Here is a 19,034-nt window from a genome sequence, read left to right on the forward strand (position 1 = left end):
CGATACACTGCGATTCAGCTACTTATCATATTATACCTGGTCGGCGGATGGCTGGCCAATGATTCGGTCGCTCACGGTGGTGTTCTTGGCAGCAGTGGACGACTCTCTTTGCGAATCCTCCAATCCATCCTCGCAGCCAGGCCACGTGCCGATGACTCTCCGCTATTCATATCTTGCACGGGCTACTTGGCTGTCGTGGCCAGAGGGACAATATGTACAGCAGGGCCGGCCCTCGGCCGCTCCGGGACCGTGAACTCCACAGGCGTAGCACCGAGATACTCAACTCTGTAAGTGACGCCCTCGATCACGCTGAACCTTTGCTCGCCGGGCGCGATCTGGTCTTCGGGCATGCCCATAGCAGCTTCCCACGACATGAGTTGGTGCATCGCCGGTGAGCAGGGGCCATTGTAGAGTCGCCAGATAGCGTAGCTTTGTGGCATATGGTCGGGTTTCCGTGAGTCGCGGTCGACGAAGTCGAGGAGGAATTGATGTCCTCTCTCAAGTCCGCCGTCGGAAAGGCGGATGATAACACTTGAGTCGGGGAGGTCTATGAGGTAGACATTGTCGCCCGGCGCTGGCTTTTCCTGGAAAACAACGTGAGACAGGAACCACTTGTTACTGGGACGAATGGCAGTGCGCTTACCCCGAGGAAATGCAACTTGCCACCGCCCAACTCCACCATCTTGTTGCATGCATCGTCAAAGTCGGCACGCATAGCGAGGAGCTCTGCTCTGTCGCCCTCGAATTCTTCGTCCAGCGCCTCGTCCGTCATGCTGGCCAACAGCTGTGGCAACTGGGGGCTGTCGGGGAACCTCTCCATGAGCAACCTGATAACGTCGTTCCTGGGGACCTGACCGACGTCCGCAGCGCCATGGGTATGCTGGCGGGTGGATGGACAAGGTGTTGCTAGCTCGTTAGTACCCATGCGACGAAGATTTCAGCAGCTAGTCACATACCTGGCTCACGGGCTGATCTTGGCCTCGATTGCTCATTCGTTCGATAGACTGGTGCAGGAGAGGGGTCCCTAGACAAGCCCGGCTAAGACCACGTCTGGTGTATTTGAGCTATGCACTCCAGCATGCATCAGGTCGTTCGTACATCCGAGCCTCGCTTGACACTGATGCGGCTACAGACAACACGCCCTATTACATACGCTCTGCATGGCATACGTGCTTGTGTACGCCTTCTGAGCTCAGAAGATCGATGGAGGTACGTCGGATAGTGAACAGTCTAATAGTTCGTTAGGGGCAAGTCGTAACACATGCCGTACTTAATTCTGCATCACGAATGTTCGCAGAATTGCGGATCTGGTCAATAACTGCCTCATGCAATAGACGTCCTTATACACCCGAGAAGCAGATAGGTTGTGAGCAGCCGGGGAGAAGAATGAGATGTCGAGCGCCGAGACAAGGTCCTACAAATGTGCCTCGGTTGCATACCATGAATCAAACCGTGACCGCGACGCATGCGGGGTTTGTGTCGAACCTAGGCATAGAGCATATGTCATCAAGACCAATGATAAACGAGAATGGCACGTACTTCACAGTCCTGGGCACCGCGCTGGACGGCCAAAGGTGCATCCCAAGTGACAAAGGACACTCTTACGGCGACGATAGTTCTCCACCGAGTCGATTAGCAGACGGTGGTTCGTTGTCGCCCTGATCTGGTGGATATGCGGCGCGGCGCACTAATATACACGAACTAAACGACATGACGAGCGACCGTTCAAAATTGCAAACCAGTTCGTCGGCACTTGGCCAGGTGCGAGATGTCGTTGTAGGAAAGTAAGTCGGGACGGGAGTCGTGCAGAATGAATGTTTAAACCATGGCGCACACAAACAAACCCGAAAGCCAGGTAGATGACGGTTGGCGTCGCTGGTAAAGTCGACGGGCGGTGAGTAGCAAGACGCAGCTCGGTCAACGGGCGCTTGTGGTAGCCACCAACATATACCTATACAGTACCTCGGAATTTGCCGAGAGGTCCACAATCGGGCTCGGGTGAGAGTTGTGTGTACTGTACTGACCATTCACAGCGGTTTATCAGCATGAGGTGCGTCCTCACCATCGACCCTGCCAGCATGAACGGTCTGCTCATGCACTCCCAGCGGTTCCAAGCTCTCGGTTGCAAGCGTGCGGGGCTCCGTCAAGGAGCTTTTGGCTGAGGCCAACGGCGACAAGAAGCGCAACTTCGTTGAGACGATTGAGCTCCAAATTGGTCTCAAAAACTACGACCCCCAGCGCGACAAGCGTTTCTCGGGCACTGTAAAGTGAGTGGTCTGCGTGCATGCGGTTATATTGTGTATTGACGGCGCCAGACTCCCGAACGTCCCCCGTCCTCGCATGTCCATCTGCATCCTGGCTGATGCGGCGACATCGACCGTGCGAAGCAGATTGACCTCGAGTACATGTCTGTGGACGATCTCAAAAAGTGCGTATGCATGCCGAGGTATTTATTTTGACGGATATATTCATGCGGACGTGTGCAGGCTTAACAAGAACAAGAAGCTTGTCAAGAAGCTCGCCAAGAAGTACGATGCTTCTTGGCCTCCGAGACTCTCATCAAGCAGATCCCTCGTCTTCTCGGGCCCGGTCTCTCCAAGGGTGCGCCATGCAGTCTGTTCAGCATGAGTGGATGAAACTAACTAGTGCTTAGCCGGCAAGTTCCCGACTCCCGTGGCCCACGCTGAGGATCTCTCGAACAAGCTGACCGAGGTCCGCTCGACCATCAAGTTCCAGCTCAAGAAGGTCTTGTGTTTGGGTGTCGCCGTTGGCCACATTCAGATGACCGATGACCAGGTCCTTGGCAACGTCATGTTGAGTGCGTTGGCACTAGCCTTTGACTTCGACTTTCTCTCACTCTCACACGCAGGCATCAACTTCCTCGTGTCACTGCTCAAGAAAAACTGGCAGAACGTTAAGTCGCTCCACATCAAGACTACGATGGGCAAGCCCATTCGTCTCTTCTAAGCGGCGTGCTGCTACGAGGAACGGGGACGAGTCCGAGGCCGATCATCGAGGTTGTTAGCTGTAATGCACCACATGAAGCCCGCACGCTTATACCAACGGTCTGCAGTGGCAGCGCCGATTGGGAGCCGATGCAGCTGTATAACCTCGCTCACGATTGTTTCTTACACGCCCTCCGCATTACATACATGACCATATATTGCTTGTATCCTTATGACAATGCAGCCATGCCATCCACAGTAATACTGTGAATGTACATCACCGTTCGCTCTGAGCGAGCAATTGTCGGCCGGGCTGAGCCTGGCTGAGCGCTGGGGTACGGGTTTTCTATATGTTTTCCTAGACATACCGGGAAAGGCAAGTATGACGCTCAGCTAAGCCGAAATTTGAGACGCGATCGATATGCAAGCAGTGCAGCGGGGCAGCATCCGTCCGTGCACGCCTCTCTCTCTCTCTCTCTCTCCGCGACCATCATGGCCCCCTCAGCCTCAAAACAAAAGCGTCTCGCAGAAAAGGCCGCAAAGCAGCCTCCAAGGGCACCACAACATCGGGATCGACGGACACTCCCAATGGCTCCGTAACCGGCAGTAAGCCAGGCAGCTCCGTGAACACCCCCCTCACGAGCGTGTCCGCCTCCGGCAGCCAGGAGGACCTCACGAGCATGGCGAAGCTACAGATCGCCACGGATAGGTGCGTGCTCGGTGCGGATTGCACGGATGGCGGAGGATCGCTTACGGTGCCATGCTCGGGCGACGACCTGCAGGAGTGCGGCGGGCGTGCTGGTGTCCGACCCGAAGGGCCGTGATATCAAGATGACTCGTACACGCTGTCTTTCCATGGACGGTTGCTTATCGAGGGTGCGGAGGTGTCGCTGAACTACGGGCAACGGTACGGTCTGCTGGGAGAGAACGGCTCTGGAAAGGTGCGTTCGAAAATATCACGGCCTACCATGTCAGTTCACGAATTCTATCCAGTCGACATTTTGCAATCCATCGCCGAGCGGGATATCGAAATCCCGGAGCACATCGACATCTACCTCGTCAGCGGCGAGGCAGACCCTCCGACATCAACGCGTGGACTACATCGTCGCCTCCGCGAGAGAAAAGGTGCCAAGCTCGAGCAGCGGATTGAGGATCTGTCCGTCGCAGATGAGGTCGACGACGTCGCGCTCGAGATGGCGTACGAGGAGCTCGAGGAGATGGACCCGAGCACGTTCGAGGCGAAGGCCTCCAGCATCCTGCACGGTCTCGGCTTCAGCCAGCAGATGATGGCGCGGCCGACGAAGGACATGTCCGGTGGTTGGCGGATGCGTGTCGCGCTCGCGCGTGCGCTCTTGTCAAGCCGCACCTGCTGCTTCTCGACGAGCCCACGAACCACCTTGATCTTGAGGCGGTCGTCTGGCTCGAGGCGTACCTGTCGATGTACAACCACATTCTGGTGATCACGTCGCACTCACAGGATTTCATGGACACGGTATGCACGAACATCATGGACCTGACGACGAAGAAGACGCTCGTGTACTACGGCGGTAACTACTCGACGTACGTGCGGACGAAGCAGGAGAACGAGGTCAACCAGATGAAGCGTACAGCAAGCAGCAGGAGGAAATTGCACACATCAAAAAGTGAGTCGGCTCTGTCATCGTACCCATTCGTTGACCAATCTCGCGATTGTATTTAGGTTCATTGCCTCTGCGGGAACGTACGCCAACTTGGTCAAGCAAGCCAAGTCAAAGCAGAAAATCATTGACAAGATGGAGGCGGCTGGGCTGATTGAGAAGATAGAGGTACCGAGACCGCTCCGCTTCCACTTCGAGGATGTCTCGAAGCTGCCCCCGCCCATCCTCGCATTCAACGACGTCGCCTTCTCGTATTCCGGCAAGAAGAAGACTATCTCTACCAGAATCTCTCCTTCGGTATCGAGTACGTAGACCTCTGGCTGATTATCCCGCGATGAACAAGCCGCTGATCGATTCTCGTAGCATGGAGTCCCGCGTTGCGATCGTGGGACAGAACGGTACGGGCAAGTCGACGCTGCTCAACCTGATCACCAGCTCGCTCCAGCCGACCTCGGGCACGGTCTCGCGGCATGTGAACCTCAAGCTCGCCAAGTATTCACAGCACTCTGCGGACCAACTGCCGTACAACAAGGCGCCGATCGAGCACTTCCAGTCGCTTTACGCCGAGAAGTACCCGGATAAGGACTTGCAGGTGCGACTTACTCTCTTCAGATCCCCATGGACTAGCTTTTGACTTGGTTGTATCATTGCCTCTAGGCTTGGCGCGCTCAGCTCGGTCGGTTTGGTCTGTCAGGCGCACACCAGACCTCGCCGATCAAGCAGCTTTCGGACGGTCTCCGGAATCGTGTTGTCTTCGCGCAGCTGGCCATGGAGCATCCGCACATATTGCTGCTCGATGAGCCGACGAATCACTTGGACATGGCCTCGATCGACGCGCTGGCACTTGCGATCAAAGATTACGAGGGAGGTGTGGTGATCGTATCGCACGACTTCCGTAAGTTCCCGCGAGGCGGCCGTCGTTCGAATTTGATCACTCATGGCAATGCATCTTCCTCTCTTGCCAGGTCTTATCTCTCAAGTCGCCGAAGAGCTTTGGGAGGTGAAGGATCGCAAGATCAAGAACCTCACCAAGGAAGGCCTTACCATCGTCGACTACAAGAACCTTCTCGTGAAAGCCAGTACGTACTTCTCCAGACCCAGACCCGTCTGCGCCCGCACCGGGATGCTTTTGTTAGGCTTGCGGGTGTTCACATACACTTGGCAGGTTACTCCGCACTGGAGAAGGCGAAGTTGTTCAGCAAGACGACTCAGAAGACGAAGGCGTAGAGCGTCTCGCCCGGCCTGCCGGCATCGTCCCCGTCGCTCTCGCCGCCTGACCTTAGACAGTCATTGACGACACGCATACGCATACGCATGCATATTTGTAGCCGCAACTTGTGCCAACAATCACGATTAGTAGTAATCTGTCCACAGTGGTTCATTCGCCTTATACCACATTGTCTCTTTGATTTCTTGTTTCGTTACACATCTTCCCCCGCTGTATCAGTCAGTACAATCATGTAGTAGACGAGCGATGGCATTCACAATGTATACGCAGCACCCAAGATGCAGCATGCCAAGTAAAAATTGTCTGAACGTCATCTGTCAGTGTGTCGGTCTTTCCAGAGATCACGGCGCTACACATAATCGTGAGTCAAAGTACAGTCAGAATACAGCCTTGTTCTGTATGCGTCCATCATCGTTCCTACGACGCTGTCAGCGACAAATGGGAGCAAGAAGGCTCAATTTGTATGATGGCGTTTGGCAGGGAAGACGAGGAAGGGAAGGGAAGCCGGGTGGCCAGACTGGCAGCGCTACTAGTGCGCCTCGCAGCCTCTGGGTTCTCAAGTCGTCTGCGGCCGATCTGCACCCATTACAAGAAATAATCTGCGGGTGGTCGTTTTGCCGGTATCGAGCGGACGTCCTACAGAAATAGTAGGGGAGGCGTCAGCATGCCATTTTAGCGCAACAGACAGTCAGGGAGTCTGGGCCACGGATGACGATGGGTGGTCAGATCTTGCGGGGAGAAATTGGGTCCTTCCCGCTTCTGGATGCAATAGCGAGGGGGGAAACAGGAGACATAGCTAAGGAATGGAAGGACGCACCGAGGGGGCGTGTGCGAAAACTTTGTATTCTTGTCCAAGATTGTCGTCCAGCTCCAGGATGGACGCCACGTTCCCGCACCTGAGAACGCCAGAGCGGAGAGGTAATGAGTCAGTGAGTCGGTGAGAACGAGAACCACAACAAGATTGAACACGCGCGACGCCACAATCAGAGCACGTTGCAGAACGGTTTGTTCCAGAAGTCGATCGTACAGGCGCACGCACGGGTCGAATCGCTCATGAAGAAAGCAAACCATCGTGTGTAGCGAGAGTGCGTGTGCGGCCGGAGATGGACGGCAAGGGCAAGGAGGACGTACCGATAGCAGTAATTCGGCGCGCTCCAGACGGTCACGATCGTCTTGTCGAACATGAGCTTGTAGCCCTCCATCGCGAGCTGGTGCGCGCGCGCGATGAGGTCAATCGCGTTATTGTGCGCGAAGATTTTGGTAATGTCCGCGCCAAAGAGAAAGCCCGCGCCCCGCGGGGACAGGCCCCAGCCGGTGATGTCTGCGACGGCATCCGTCAGACGCGAGACGCGAGACGCGGATGGACGGCGAGAAGATGCGGCGTACCGTCTGGATCTGACCAGAGAAGGTCGCACATAGGCCCGTCGTGGGGTACCTCTTGCTTCCTATCAATGGCGCGAATCTGCCGCGCGTCACTGGTTAGCTCCCCGCGTCTCCTGGGCCAGCAGCCGCGCGTACCTGATCAATTCCCTGCAAATTCGGACTGAGGCCGCCGTGCACGCAGAACACCGGCCGTCGACGATGGCGCCGAGGGCCAGATAATCAAAGACTTCGCAGCACCAGCGCCAGACATTGGACGAGCCGTACTTGCGCTGGCACTCGTCGTAGAAGCCGTACACTTGCGTGATCTGCCGCGACTCGTGGTTGCCGCGAATAAGCGTGATTCGCTCAGGAAAGCGCACTTTGAGTGCGAGCAGGAGGAGGAAGGTTCGACGCTGTAGAAGCCTCGGTCGACGAAATCGCCTGATGTGGGGCGGATGGGCAAGTGAGCGAATGCAGCTAGACCATGATCGATGAGAATGAAGAGGAGACGTACCCATAAACAAATAGTTGGTTTCTGGACATGAGCCGCCAACCTTGAAGAGCTCCATCATGTCCCAAAATTGACCGTGAATGTCTCCGCATATCTACACGGCGACCAGACAATAATCACTACCCTGGTATGGGATGTCGCATGTCGCATCAGAATCCTGTCCACGGAGATGTTCGCTCGTCCGGTCATGGTAACGACCGTGTCTTTCTCACTCTGGCCGAGTCCGCTGGGCACAGGAACAGAAACGTAACTTAAATCGCCATAGTTTGATATGACTCTCAGTGCCCTCCTGGAACCTATCACCAGTCGACCGATCACTCACGTTTTGAAGTGAAATTGAATCTTCTCTCAATCAGACACCACAGTCAAACACTCCAATGAGAAGCTTACCGTTGAACCGGACACACGTTGCGAAACTTCTTGCGCAGCCATGTTCCAGAGCACGTACCGCGATCATCTCAGGCATCCGCCGGTATCGCGTGGCGAGGCAACACCCCGGTGGACAGGACCGTGCGCGATGCACAAGCAAAATAACACGCACCGTAACGGGCGAGTCGACGACCTGCACGTTGGCCTCTTCGATGAGAATCTCGCGCGCCTTGATGCACAGGCGCTTGACGTCCTCTTCCGAGACAGGCTCGCAGCGATACAGCTGTTCGATCTGTCTGTGGGCCGCGCGGAGGTCAGGCAGCCAGAACCGCGGGGCACACGAGAGGGCGGGGCACCAGGCGAGCAGCGAGGCCCGCGTCCGCGTCCCCGGCAGGCGCGCGGTGTGAGAGCGCGAGGGGATTAGGACGGACGGCTCGCTCCACGTTCTGCACAGCCCTCGAGTGGTGTGACACGGGTGGACCGCTCACCTGTCAAGGTCACTAGGCATTATGTGCTCTCTCCGCAGTTCTGTGCGTGCAGCTGGCGGGAGGGGCGACCGGGTTAGATCGCGCGACGCGAGAGGAGGATGGGCGGAGGAGGCAAGCACAGTGCGACGCGGGTCACGGGACCGTATGCGCCCACCGGCATCTGCCGCACGATCGGGCGTGGCGGTGGCGGTGGCTGGCGTTGTGGGCTCGAGGATGATGCAATGATCGTTCAAATTCAGGGCTCTCCGACTCCGGAGTTCGGGAGCGCCAGACTCGGACGCGGTCTGGCCTGCCAAGCGCAGATGCGGCGCAACCCTGAGTGGGACGTCCTCGAGGCGGGAGAAGCCCAAAGATTAAAAGGCAACCGACAACGCGTTGACATCCGAGTCCGACATTCGTCGGTTTCAACCTCTCTAACGCGCCCTGTCTTGCATTTATGTGTCGCGGTGTTCTCGTCGACGGGAAGCAAGTTCACGGACGGAATCTACACATTGGATTCAATGTTCGGTGTGTGCGCATCTATCAACAAATAGCGAGGGAAAGTGTACGATACAGCAGACGACCGTCGTCAGTGGTCAGTGACTAGTGAGGATGTGCGCGACTAAGGTATGGGGATGGGGTTATGGTACGGCGGGGCCACGTCTATACTACAGCATTAGAAAATCCGATGTGGAGGATGTGTGAGGGATGTGAGGTGTAGGATGAGTGTACAGCGAACAAGATAGCTTCCGTGCAGAGCGAACGAGACGAGGGTACGACGTAGAGATGAGAGGCGAGAGATGAGAGACCAAGGAAGACGGAAGGCAGAACAGGACCCGCAAAAGGAACAGGAAGCGTGAGAGGGAGAGCAGCGACGGATATGAAAATATGACATGCGTGATGAATAGAAAAGAAGCGACGGTCCGGGCGGAACAGCGGCCGACAGAGACACAAAGTAGAACATCGGAGGTAGGATCATCCGTGTGGATCAGGTCTGTACCGCTGCGCGAGCGTGCCAGGCAGCGGAGTAGTGGTTAGATTCAGATATCCAAGCAGACAGATGCAGTGCGGCGATGCCAAAACCAAGATGTCGTGACTCAGATAGGGTGAGATGAAATGAAATGGTGTAGAGTCGCAGGCCAAGCCAAGCCGGTCTCTGGCAGAGTGACAAGCATGGTCGGAGCGCCGGCAAGGTTTTGACTTGCGGTTGGCATCGTCGCAGAAACATTTGGCAAAGGACGAGGGACGTACAGCATCACACCCGCTGTCTCTGGCCTGCAGATGGCACTCATCGCGCGTTGGCATGGCCATGACTGTCTCGGCGATAGTACGCCTGCGACGGCACACCGCCGCCCGCGCCCGCCGTCGGCGCATAGAGCGCGACGTACTGCTGGGGCCCGTAGTGCGGGCGCGGCTGGTGCAGCGGGACGTCCAGTGCATGCTGGCCGTTCGGCGGCCGGTCGTGCACCTGCGCGTGTGCCTGTGCCTGGTGGTGTGCCTGTGGATGTGGATGTTGTGAGTGCTGTTGCTGGTGGGGATGCTCCGGACATCTGTTGCTGTTGCTGGTGTGCCGACTGATGATGCGCCTGCTGATACGAGTACGAGAACGACGCCTGCGCCTGCGTCGCGTCGACCGCAGAGTGGGGCTGTGCGTGATGTTGTTGCTGTAGCTGCGGGTGCCGCGTATCGACGGCGAGATCGTCCCGGACGATTCGCGCGGTCTGGATGGGCGGCAGTGTCGGCGGTGGCGACCGCCCCGTTCCCGCACTGGTGCCGTACCCAGCGGCGTAATACGCAGCGGCACCGTCGTGCTCTGCGTACCTCTGCGCATTACCGTAGCCCGCATAGATAGCACGTGGCTCGACCACCGCGCCCGACGGCGCAGGGGCGTACGATTCAATCAGCGACTCCTGGACGGCATGCCCGGGATGGGCAGACGGACAATCAGCCTGATTACCCGCGCCGCTCGCCATGTAGCGCGACATCAGCGTATTTGTGAGCCATCATACCTTGCACCCGCACCCGCATACGCGTCTTCGCCCCCCAGCATCGCCATCGGCGGACGCGACGGGGATATCTGCGCGGCGGCCTGCCGCGCGGCGCCTGGACAGGCTGCGCATACTCGACGGTCTGCCCGGGGGGCGTGTCGGGGTACTGCAAGGGATAGCTCTCCGGATAGTCATAGCCATACTGCGCGCCCATCGCGTGCGGATGCGCCGTCTGCGGCCGCTCACTCGGCGACATGGACTTCGCCCGCTGGTGCTGCTGGTGCGGGGATACTGCTGTGGTACGGCTGAGCGTGGCCGCCGTACACCCACGCCGCGGTCTGGCTCTGCATCTCCGTCGGGGACGGGTACCCACTCCCTCCGCCATGGGCCTGTGCTGGCGCGTAGCTCTGCTCCGGCGAGTGAGAGTGGCTCGAGCGCGCGCTCGTGAAGTCGACCTGCGCGTGCGGGCGGGCGGGGCCCTGCGCGGACGGGTACTGCAGCTCGGGGATGGACGGCGTCGACGAGCAGCTGCTCGACGTACCGGGTGGGACGGGGTACGCGTAGCCCGCTGGGACGATCGCGGGTGCGAGTGGCGGCGGGGTGTCCGGCGGCTCAGGGTACGGCGACGCGTAGGTGGATCCAGGGAGCGTCTGCGCGCGGAGGTCTGACGGCGAGCTCGAGGGCGAAGGCGTGAAAGCCGCGTTCGTCGAGCTGTTACCGTTTTTGCTGGCGTTCCCGCCGATGCTGATGAGCTTGGCGGAGCGCGTCGAGGGGTCGGGCCTGTCCTGTACGAGATGCTCTGCTGAGGTCTTCGCCTTGGTCATGGCGGCCCGGGTAGCTGAGCCGGAGCCCCGTCGCGAGCCTGGCGACAAGTGGATGCGGTAGCTGCGGAAAGGAAGAATCAGCGGGCGAGTCCATCATTGTATTGGCAGCTCGAATTCCGCGAGGATCGGCTTCTGGCGAGCATGAGCTGCTGTGCAGGTTAAGCACAGCGCACGAGTATCAACGAGCGTGGTCGATGATGCGCTGCGAGTCGCCAATCTTTCGCAATCCAAAAGAAATCCAGTGAAATTTGACCGCGCAGGTTCAGGCGCGAAATGACTGGTGCGAGAGCGTGATGGCGCTCTGTCGCGGGTTCTTTGCTGGGCAGCGGGCCCCGACGTACTGCCTCGGCTGTGGCGGTTCGTGGATACGGGTGCCGATCAGAAGACGGAAGCAGTAGCATCACCCGCGCGAGAAGCGCTGTCCTGCGCGTCATGTCGCGAGCGTGGGCACGCGTGACTGCCCAGAGTGGCATACGGGGGCGCAGGAAGCGCGAGGGCGAGAGAGAGAAGGGGGGAGGCGGACAGACTCACTGCTGCTGGAGGTTGTCCTGGCGGGAGCAGCGCGTCTCGCAGCCGGGGAAGGGGCACTTGTGGTTGCGCTCACCGGTGTGGACGCGGATGTGGCGGGCGAGGTGGCCGCTGGTGGAGAAGCTGCGCTCGCATGTGGGGCAGACGTGCTTGCGGGTGAGCTTGGACTGGCTGGAGGACGGGGCGAGGAAGTGAGCCGGGTGCTGGGGGGCGGGGGCGAGGGGTTGTGGGTAGGGGTGAGGGGGTGTAGGGGTCGCGGGTGAGGGCAGGCTGGAGACGTGGTGGGTGGTGGTGGTGGTGGTCGCGGGGCATCAGGAAGCTGGCAGGGTCGGGTAGGACATGGAGAAGGTGCGGGGAAGAGAGCATTAAAGCGGGAGGGCTGGCTGGAGGAAGAGGCGGCGGCGGAGGGTGCGGCGGCGAATATTATAACTCTGCAAGAGCCCGTCTCGCGTCTGGCCAGACTCGGACGGTGGCTGCTCGCCCTCCTCCCCACGCCCGGTGGCGGCACGGTGGCTCCCCGCCCACAGTTTCGGGCGGAGTTGATCTGCGAAATGCCTCCGGCCCTCTGCGCTGGCGGCTGCCTGCCCGATCTGGACGCACGCCATCTTCCCTCCCTCGGAACCAAATCTAGGCGCCCTCCCAGACGCTCGCACACTTGTGAGGCTTCTGACCACTTCTGACCGGCAGCCTCTCTCTCGACGCCGCATGCTCCCTGCACACGCCCGTCAGATCAGCTCTGTCCCCGGGGCTCCCGCCGGCATCGTCCTCGAACGTCCATCACGCCCGCCCGAGCGCATCTGCGCGACGGGAGACGCGGAGCATGATTGCCTATATGAATGTGGTGCAGATACGCCGTGCTCGGCAATCGACGGTTCTCATAGAATGGGACGCACCAATGAGCGGTGGCGCACGCATCGCGCGGTCTCGGCCTGCGCGCGGCGTGCATCACCTCGTTGCGAGACGGACCCCCATGCTGCACGACGGCCGTCCTCACCAGCCCGCGTTCGCATTCTAGACAGCTCGGACCATCCCCGCCTCGAACGGGCCCACTACCGACGCGCGAAACAGAGCGAGTCCGGACGGCCCGGATCACGCCCTCGGTGGACGTCCACGGGCGGGGGCAGGTCGACGACCAAACGCGTCCGAGAAGCATCTCGTCGCGTCTTCGCTGGGAAGCCTCTGTCACATCTCTGTCGCCGACAGTTTGACGTCTGCGCGGGTCAATCATATTGAATGCAGCGCCCTCCCAGCGAACAGCACATACTCGATCGCCGCATCTTGACGCCCGGCCGCTCCCAGCCCGCCCCCGCCCCCGCCCGCCCGGTGCGCCGCCAACGCCCCGACGTTGCCAGGAGATCGCAGAAGCGAGCAGAACAGAAGAAGCCCTCTGCCAGAGCTGACGTGACGTGTCCCGCTGCGGGCTATCTCTGTCGCGACACACTTGCGAACGAAAGCTTGTCCGTGCGCTTCTAGCCACCGGCGAATGCGCGCACCCAGAGCTTATTCCTCGCCCCACTTCGCGTTCCAAACAACAAGCTCGGTGCCTCTCCCGTGTCCCGATTAGCGTGGCCAGTCGCAACCCCGCCCGCGACCTTGTTCTCTGTCCTTGCGTATGTCTCTAGTCGTGAGCGCACACCAGCTGACACGGACACGGGCGTCCAACCCACGCCACATACACTATCATTGACAATAGTACGCCGCATCGATCGAACCCCATCTTGGCTCACATACACGCCTCCTCAGACTCAGCACTCTGCGCCTTCGAAGCTCGATCTTCGCCGCCACGGCCGCCCGCGTCGCCCTCGCTGACGAGATGCCGTGCCTACGCGCCGACGCTGCTGATATCAACGCGACTGCCCGTGGGACGACGCCAGCGTTCTGCGCCTTCCACTCAGATCTCGGTGAGAGGCAGACGCGCCACAGCTTCCGCGAGCGCCTCTGGCGTGGGCATCAGAGCTCTTCGCTGACACCAGAGAATCCTTCACGGAGCTAGAAAGCGATAGGCGGTTCGCCACGAACGCTGCACTGGAAAGGCAGTACAGAATACCGAACGAGCGTTGGCAAGGCACGGGTGCTCGTCCCGCGGACCCACTCTTCATACTGGTGGAGCCGCTATTTGTCTGCGCTGGTGAAACGGCTCCTTGCGTGCATGAACCTGCCCGCCCAGCGAACTGCACGCGCAGGCTGCACTCGCCACTGCTCAACAGAGCGACGTCAGTGCTCTGGATAGCGATCTTCGCTCTACCTTCGCACTGCTCCCCGAATCTCATCAAAGCCCACCCAAAGTCTAACTCGCGCCCAGACCGCACGGCCATAAGCACGCGTTGCGATCCCCTTGGCTACCTCCCGTCGGGTTCCCCGAATCCGAATCCGGTTGGTACATACCATCGGGCTTCCAGCTCGAGTTCCCGCGGCTCGACAGCTAGCATATACACTGCGGTAGGCTCCGCACTCCGCGCTGAGCTCTCACTGAGGTGAACGCCCCGGGCGGAAACATCAACGTACCGGATCCCGGGCGCGTGCCGGCCGCCACTGCTGCTGGCAGAACACCGTATGCCCGGCCAGCAGCCTGTCCAGACAGGGTTATGCGCATGAGGCATGTCCAGCCCGAACTCATGAGCGCGATCAGACCAGCTTCCTCACCGGCCGGCATGCTGCTCGATTTCTGCAGCGTTCTGTTGGTGGCGTCGGAAGACTGTTAAGCTCGTGTGCAACGAGGGTGGCGAACGAGCGGACGTTCTTGAAGCAGGCGCAGGCGTCTCTGAAGCAAGGCCCCGACGCCCGAACGCGAGATCACGAACTGCAGGTCCTCCGTCCGAGGGTTATTGTCAGGCAAACCGCACCCCGCTTTGGTGCCATTCACTCGCCGCGATGCCGTGGCATGCCGCCGACCGCCACCATTACGAGATGGCTTCGGACGCGCGCTCGTGGGCGGGAGACACAACGCGCGACGCACGAACGACAAGCCATACGGTGCGCGGGTGCCGGCGGCGAGGGCCTGCACGTCCAAGGTTTCGGTGACCAGGACGCACCGCGCGTTCGAGGCCCGGGCGAGCCCCCCGCTATGGCGCCGCACTGGAAGGTTGGTAGGAAGGAAGCGATCGTGTGCCTGGCCGGTCTGTTGCTTAATGAAGCCTCGCGTATCTGCAGTGCGGGCGAGGATCAGGGTGCACCGGACGACGACCCTGCGGCGATCGATTGGGGGTGCTTGCAGATGCACGCACCCATTTGCGATCGCGGCGTGCGCGAGGCTGGACGGTGCGGCTCTTCCATGAGGTCATCCGCATCCGCGCCGCGTCTTCTCGTACAAGTATTTCTTGGGGGACGCGACGGAGAGCGGCCGCTGAACGAGGGGATCGATCACGGATACGCGCAGGGGGTCGCAGTACGTACTACGCCGCCTGTGGATGCAGCGGGGCAGACGCACCGTGCGCACGTACGAGCCTCTGCCAGCGCGGTTCTCCCGACCCGTCGGACGCTGTCCGCCTCAACCTGTCTCGCCTGTCAGCCTCGCCTGCCTCCGCTTCTCGACGTCGCCCCCTGCCTTCGCGCCGTTCGACGTCCACGCCCCCTCGCCGCGAGCGGCACGCACGTCCCGCCGCGGTGGCCAATGAAGCCATACCGGGCAGCCATTCACTCCGCAGCGGGCAGGTGGGGCCCCGTTGCGGCGAGAAGGCCGAACGAGGGGAGCGGGGCGCAGGCTTCTGTATCGCCGCTCTAGATCCCACTGCTCCCCATCCCCACGCCCGCGCCCAGGCGCCGAGCGGCACGCGCAGACGCGATCTTCTCTGCCCCCCCTTCGCGTGCTTCTGCCTCTTCGATCCACGGGTCCAGCGCCCGCCCCGATCAGAATGGCCGGTGCCAGCATGGCGACCTATTCGCAGCCGCCAATCGAGCGCACCGTATTCGCCACCGACATGCAGCGATCGCACGCTGGCTATTGCTGGGACAGGCGCAGTGTCCGAGCGGACTGTGCATTGTCCGACCTGCGTCGGTGAACTGCAGACGGGTCCCACCGCAAAGGTTCGCGCGCACCGCCGTCGCTCTAGCATCAGCAGCAGAGCGTACCGTTGGTGCGCCTTGGCCCTCTGTGTAGAATGACTAAAGTAGGCTGACTCCCTCCTGTCGAGCTGAAGCTGCGTACATCAGTCAGCGTTGGACGTCAGGCTGTCCAACCCCACATAGCCATACTCCCGATTGTCCGTAGTAATGTCATTCGTCGTGGTGACGGCCATGACGTCCTCGGGACCTTCTGCGCTTCCGGCCGGGTCGGCCGCTCGCGAGTGAACGGCTCCCTCATGTCCGAATCTTGCCAGTGCACAATCCCTCCTAGATTCTGATTGCGCCCCGCAATGGCGTGATGCACCGAGCGCAATTGTAACACCCCGATGCGGCGCGAAGACCCATCAGCATCTACTAGTTGCATCGTTTCCATCTCATCGTGGGATGGCCTACTGCTGCAAGTCTGGTACGAACCGCCCGCACCATGTCCGCTATGTAGTTGTGCCCTGTACCCGCGGTTCGTACCCACGCGTGTAATGACCGCTCGGCCGCCATTGCCATTGGCAAGGACGGCCATCTCACGGGGTGGATTGCGGCACGGTGTACGTCTTCTAGTCAGACTGGACGACTCGGACCAGGCCTCCGATTGCATGCGAGTGCCACACGTCGTCATTGCGTTCATCCGGGGTTCAAGTTGGCTGCGCGACAACTTACACAGCTTACAGACACCTGCGGAGCCTTCATGCGCAGTGGCTGCGGCAGAGGCATGTTCCAAGGTGCAGTCATCGTACGAGTTCCCGCATTCGAGCAGCGGCGACAAATCAATGTCCACGCCGACTGATAATCGAGGACATCAACATTCAGTCTCCCGGTCCACTCTTCAGTGGCCTCTCCCCAGCTCCGACTTGCCCGGGCCAGCCGGATCAACCTGTCCCGCCCATATCGTAGTATAGCATTCATATCAGCATTGCACTTCGCTCGAATTTGACTGACGAACAGGCTGTGGTACCCGCTGATGATGGCGATCTGCGAGCGGAGGGTTTGGCTCGCTGAGGCCTGGCTCACTGTCAATCACAAGGTGACGGCGTGATCGTGGCCTTGACTACCCGCCCTGCTGCTCCTCCTGTGTGGCGGTACTTGCGCCTCAGCGGTCTCCGAGGCAGCGCGGACGGGTTTGCGCCGCGGAATCGGTCGGTGAGTGGTTTGTGCTGAGCTCGGTCGGGGTTCATTCTCACTCAAGGAGAAGTCGCAGATATGCATAGGATGTGGATGACAGAATCTGCGTGGTATGTTGCGGCGGCGCGCAAATAGTCTGTGCGAACCGTTCACTCATCGATCGCTCGTGTCTTTTCTCACAGATCGGCACTGGGCCCGGGCACACGAGGCCACGAATCTGGTGTCGTCGTCGTCGTTATGAATGAGCACATGGTGTAGGATCCTCGTCAGCGGAGTAGTTCTAGATCAGATGCAGCTAAGTACAGTGAGGAGAACTTAACGCTTATGTCCACTTTGGGCAGGTTGTGCGCGGAACTAAAGTTGTCCGATGACTTTACTTCCAGTAACGGACCTGGATGCGACCTCGTTCATTCTTCTGAGTGAGAGTCCTTTGTTATTCCCTGTCGCTTCCGGCGCCATACATTCGGTAAGGCATCATCCTGGGCATCGAGGGAAAGCCCGACCGCATTTCGCTGATTTCATTTGAACGATCGATCCGACATCTCGAACGAAGTGATCCACAAGATTCGAGTATACCTGGAATCTAGACTACCCCACAGCGGACCACAGGACGGATGCAACTTGCCATTAGCATGTCCGACCGGGTGGGCGCCTGCGATGCGGCCGCGCGAGTACATACGTACAGTGCATGGAAGCCAGCCTGAGCTGCAGGCCCGGAACCGTGCAAACATTCTTCCACCCGGTTTGCCCTGTCGTCTCTCCGACGCTGAGCGGGATTGAAGCTCGTGCCGGGGTACTGATTAACATGCGATCTGCGTACAGATATAGAAACACGGTGTGCACGCGACGGTCACTTGGCGCGGAGAGCTCGCTGTGGCTTTGTAGCTCCCCGTGGTGCTGGGACGCTATTGCCGCAGATATACTCGAGAAATGAATGTTCCCAGCGCGCATTTCATGGCCACCTAGAGATGTCATTTTACGTCGGTGAGATTCTAATTCTTCTGGTGTTGTACATGACAAGCTTGACCGACTACTGGCAGCGCGACAGTGATCAATAGCCAAAATGCCTCCGGACGTTGTGCTTCCGGCCGTGGTCGCATCAAGTCGCTGATTCTCTGGATCTTAAAGTAGCGCAGCTTCTGCGGTTCTCGGTGCCACTGTTATCGAATCTGGTAACAGCTGCCAGTGATTCTAGAGGAACGAGCCGAATCATGTCAATCAAGGGTGTTGAGTGACACTTATTCACTCAGTGGTATCGTTCATATCTCTACTTGTGTGAAAGGTAGCGCGCAGAACATCCGCACAGCTCAGCGGCGAGTCGCTGTGTCTGATTTATTCGGGTCCTGGTCTTCTACGATGAAAACTATGGTGTTATACGCAATCCCAATGACGGGACATTCTCAACAAGGTCATGCCACAGAATGGTAAGCACCACACGCCGTTATAGCTGCCAGCTTCTGATGCAACTCGTGAACTAATTTCAGAGGTCGCTCAACAACGATGACAGGTTCGCTCATTTCAATTGAGCCTACCAAGGTTAAGCTGCGGCGAATGTATGCAATCTGGGGACCATTACACATAGGTCTTTGCCGACTGCATCCGAGTCAGCGAGTCAGCTGGAATATAATCAGATGTGTGAGTCCACTGTGCGTCTCTCGGACATGAACACCAATACAATTTACAGCGATGTTGTCAGATTCCGATCTTGACAAGTTGTTACGGTAACGACTCTGCCATTCCGCTCATCGGAGCGCTGAGAAGAACGTTCAACGGTACTGGTAGAAGGCTCCCGGTGGGTCAGCAATGACTCAAGGAATACCGCTTTCATGCTCACTCGAGCGACACAGTCTTCTAGTCGTACTCAATTCTAGTCGTATTCAGTTCCAGAAGCGGCGATAACACGGTAAGGTTTCGCAGACGGCTGGTTACGGGCAAGGTTTGGTGGCGCATGGCCGCCGGCAGAGGTCTGACGTTGATGCAAGTGCGCTGCGGAGCAC

At 59.1% G+C, this 19,034-nt stretch overlaps 8 protein-coding genes across 8 annotated transcripts; 3 read left to right on the forward strand and 5 right to left on the reverse strand.

Annotated features, from left to right (window-relative positions):
- Nucleotides 1-182: 182 nt before the first annotated feature.
- B0H18DRAFT_881682 (uncharacterized protein) lies at nucleotides 183-772 on the reverse strand (the record flags this gene model as incomplete). Its single annotated transcript, XM_048040856.1, has 2 exons — nucleotides 183-584; nucleotides 644-772. 2 exons carry the CDS (start codon nucleotides 770-772, stop codon nucleotides 183-185), a joined length of 531 nt encoding a protein of 176 aa, XP_047889756.1.
- A 1,087-nt stretch (nucleotides 773-1,859) lies between these two features.
- Nucleotides 1,860-3,280, forward strand: B0H18DRAFT_1026852 (ribosomal protein L1-like protein; the record flags this gene model as incomplete). Its single annotated transcript, XM_048029839.1, has 8 exons — nucleotides 1,860-1,894; nucleotides 2,106-2,267; nucleotides 2,316-2,379; nucleotides 2,403-2,428; nucleotides 2,487-2,508; nucleotides 2,553-2,601; nucleotides 2,654-2,818; nucleotides 2,870-3,280. The coding sequence occupies 8 exons, from the start codon at nucleotides 1,860-1,862 to the stop codon at nucleotides 2,965-2,967; spliced, it is 621 nt and encodes a 206-aa protein (XP_047889757.1). The 3' UTR covers nucleotides 2,968-3,280.
- Nucleotides 3,281-3,467: 187 nt separating this feature from the next.
- On the forward strand, nucleotides 3,468-6,110 carry B0H18DRAFT_1026857 (P-loop containing nucleoside triphosphate hydrolase protein). The gene is made up of 10 exons (XM_048029840.1): nucleotides 3,468-3,746; nucleotides 3,821-3,890; nucleotides 3,939-4,276; nucleotides 4,306-4,533; nucleotides 4,560-4,588; nucleotides 4,645-4,833; nucleotides 4,946-5,174; nucleotides 5,240-5,477; nucleotides 5,548-5,661; nucleotides 5,748-6,110. Exons 1-10 carry the CDS (start codon nucleotides 3,681-3,683, stop codon nucleotides 5,807-5,809), a joined length of 1,563 nt encoding a protein of 520 aa, XP_047889758.1. The 5' UTR covers nucleotides 3,468-3,680; the 3' UTR covers nucleotides 5,810-6,110.
- On the reverse strand, nucleotides 6,111-8,662 carry B0H18DRAFT_1026867 (serine/threonine protein phosphatase). The gene is made up of 10 exons (XM_048029841.1): nucleotides 8,541-8,662; nucleotides 8,225-8,348; nucleotides 7,687-7,777; nucleotides 7,606-7,613; nucleotides 7,380-7,585; nucleotides 7,329-7,353; nucleotides 7,197-7,272; nucleotides 6,942-7,131; nucleotides 6,628-6,706; nucleotides 6,111-6,446 (listed from the first exon to the last, which is right to left on the reverse strand). Exons 1-10 carry the CDS (start codon nucleotides 8,558-8,560, stop codon nucleotides 6,396-6,398), a joined length of 870 nt encoding a protein of 289 aa, XP_047889759.1. The 5' UTR covers nucleotides 8,561-8,662; the 3' UTR covers nucleotides 6,111-6,395.
- A 709-nt stretch (nucleotides 8,663-9,371) lies between these two features.
- B0H18DRAFT_626263 (uncharacterized protein) lies at nucleotides 9,372-10,626 on the reverse strand. Its single transcript, XM_048038838.1, has one exon. It carries the CDS (start codon nucleotides 10,502-10,504, stop codon nucleotides 9,617-9,619), a length of 888 nt encoding a protein of 295 aa, XP_047889760.1. The 5' UTR covers nucleotides 10,505-10,626; the 3' UTR covers nucleotides 9,372-9,616.
- Nucleotides 10,627-10,749: 123 nt separating this feature from the next.
- Nucleotides 10,750-11,331, reverse strand: B0H18DRAFT_1122363 (uncharacterized protein; the record flags this gene model as incomplete). Its single annotated transcript, XM_048034504.1, has 1 exon — nucleotides 10,750-11,331. The coding sequence occupies one exon, from the start codon at nucleotides 11,329-11,331 to the stop codon at nucleotides 10,750-10,752; it is 582 nt and encodes a 193-aa protein (XP_047889761.1).
- A 527-nt stretch (nucleotides 11,332-11,858) lies between these two features.
- Nucleotides 11,859-12,014, reverse strand: B0H18DRAFT_881651 (uncharacterized protein; the record flags this gene model as incomplete). Its single annotated transcript, XM_048040855.1, has 1 exon — nucleotides 11,859-12,014. A coding segment is annotated over one exon (156 nt), but the record flags the coding sequence as incomplete, so codon positions are not given.
- Nucleotides 12,015-14,457: 2,443 nt separating this feature from the next.
- Nucleotides 14,458-15,914, forward strand: B0H18DRAFT_626292 (uncharacterized protein). The gene has a single exon (XM_048038839.1). The coding sequence runs from the start codon at nucleotides 14,741-14,743 to the stop codon at nucleotides 15,578-15,580; it is 840 nt and encodes a 279-aa protein (XP_047889763.1). The 5' UTR covers nucleotides 14,458-14,740; the 3' UTR covers nucleotides 15,581-15,914.
- Nucleotides 15,915-19,034: the final 3,120 nt, after the last annotated feature.

Source organism: Fomitopsis serialis (assembly GCF_022376445.1).
Source record: "Fomitopsis serialis strain Sig1Antser10 chromosome Unknown B0H18scaffold_75, whole genome shotgun sequence".
Taxonomy (NCBI): Eukaryota; Fungi; Basidiomycota; class Agaricomycetes; order Polyporales; family Fomitopsidaceae; genus Fomitopsis; species Fomitopsis serialis.

Excerpts from the sequence above, each read along its gene's own strand:
- B0H18DRAFT_1026857 (XM_048029840.1), top strand. The coding sequence starts at position 3,681 with ATGGCGGAGGATCGCTTACGGTGCCATGCTCGGGCGACGACCTGCAGG. Across the intron at positions 3,747-3,820 it reads GGAGTGCGGCGGGCGTGCTG|GGTGCGGAGGTGTCGCTGAA; the intron begins GTGTCCGACCCG and ends TTGCTTATCGAG. Across the intron at positions 5,478-5,547 it reads GATCGTATCGCACGACTTCC|GTCTTATCTCTCAAGTCGCC; the intron begins GTAAGTTCCCGC and ends CTCTCTTGCCAG.
- B0H18DRAFT_1026867 (XM_048029841.1), bottom strand. The coding sequence starts at position 8,560 with ATGCCTAGTGACCTTGACAG. Across the intron at positions 7,778-8,224 it reads TCGTCGACTCGCCCGTTACG|ATATGCGGAGACATTCACGG; the intron begins GTGCGTGTTATT and ends GTCGCCGTGTAG. Across the intron at positions 6,447-6,627 it reads TTTTCGCACACGCCCCCTCG|GACGTCCGCTCGATACCGGC; the intron begins GTGCGTCCTTCC and ends CTATTTCTGTAG.
- B0H18DRAFT_626263 (XM_048038838.1), bottom strand. The coding sequence starts at position 10,504 with ATGTCGCGCTACATGGCGAGCGGCGCGGGTAATCAGGCTGATTGTCCG.
- B0H18DRAFT_626292 (XM_048038839.1), top strand. The coding sequence starts at position 14,741 with ATGCCGCCGACCGCCACCATTACGAGATGGCTTCGGACGCGCGCTCGT.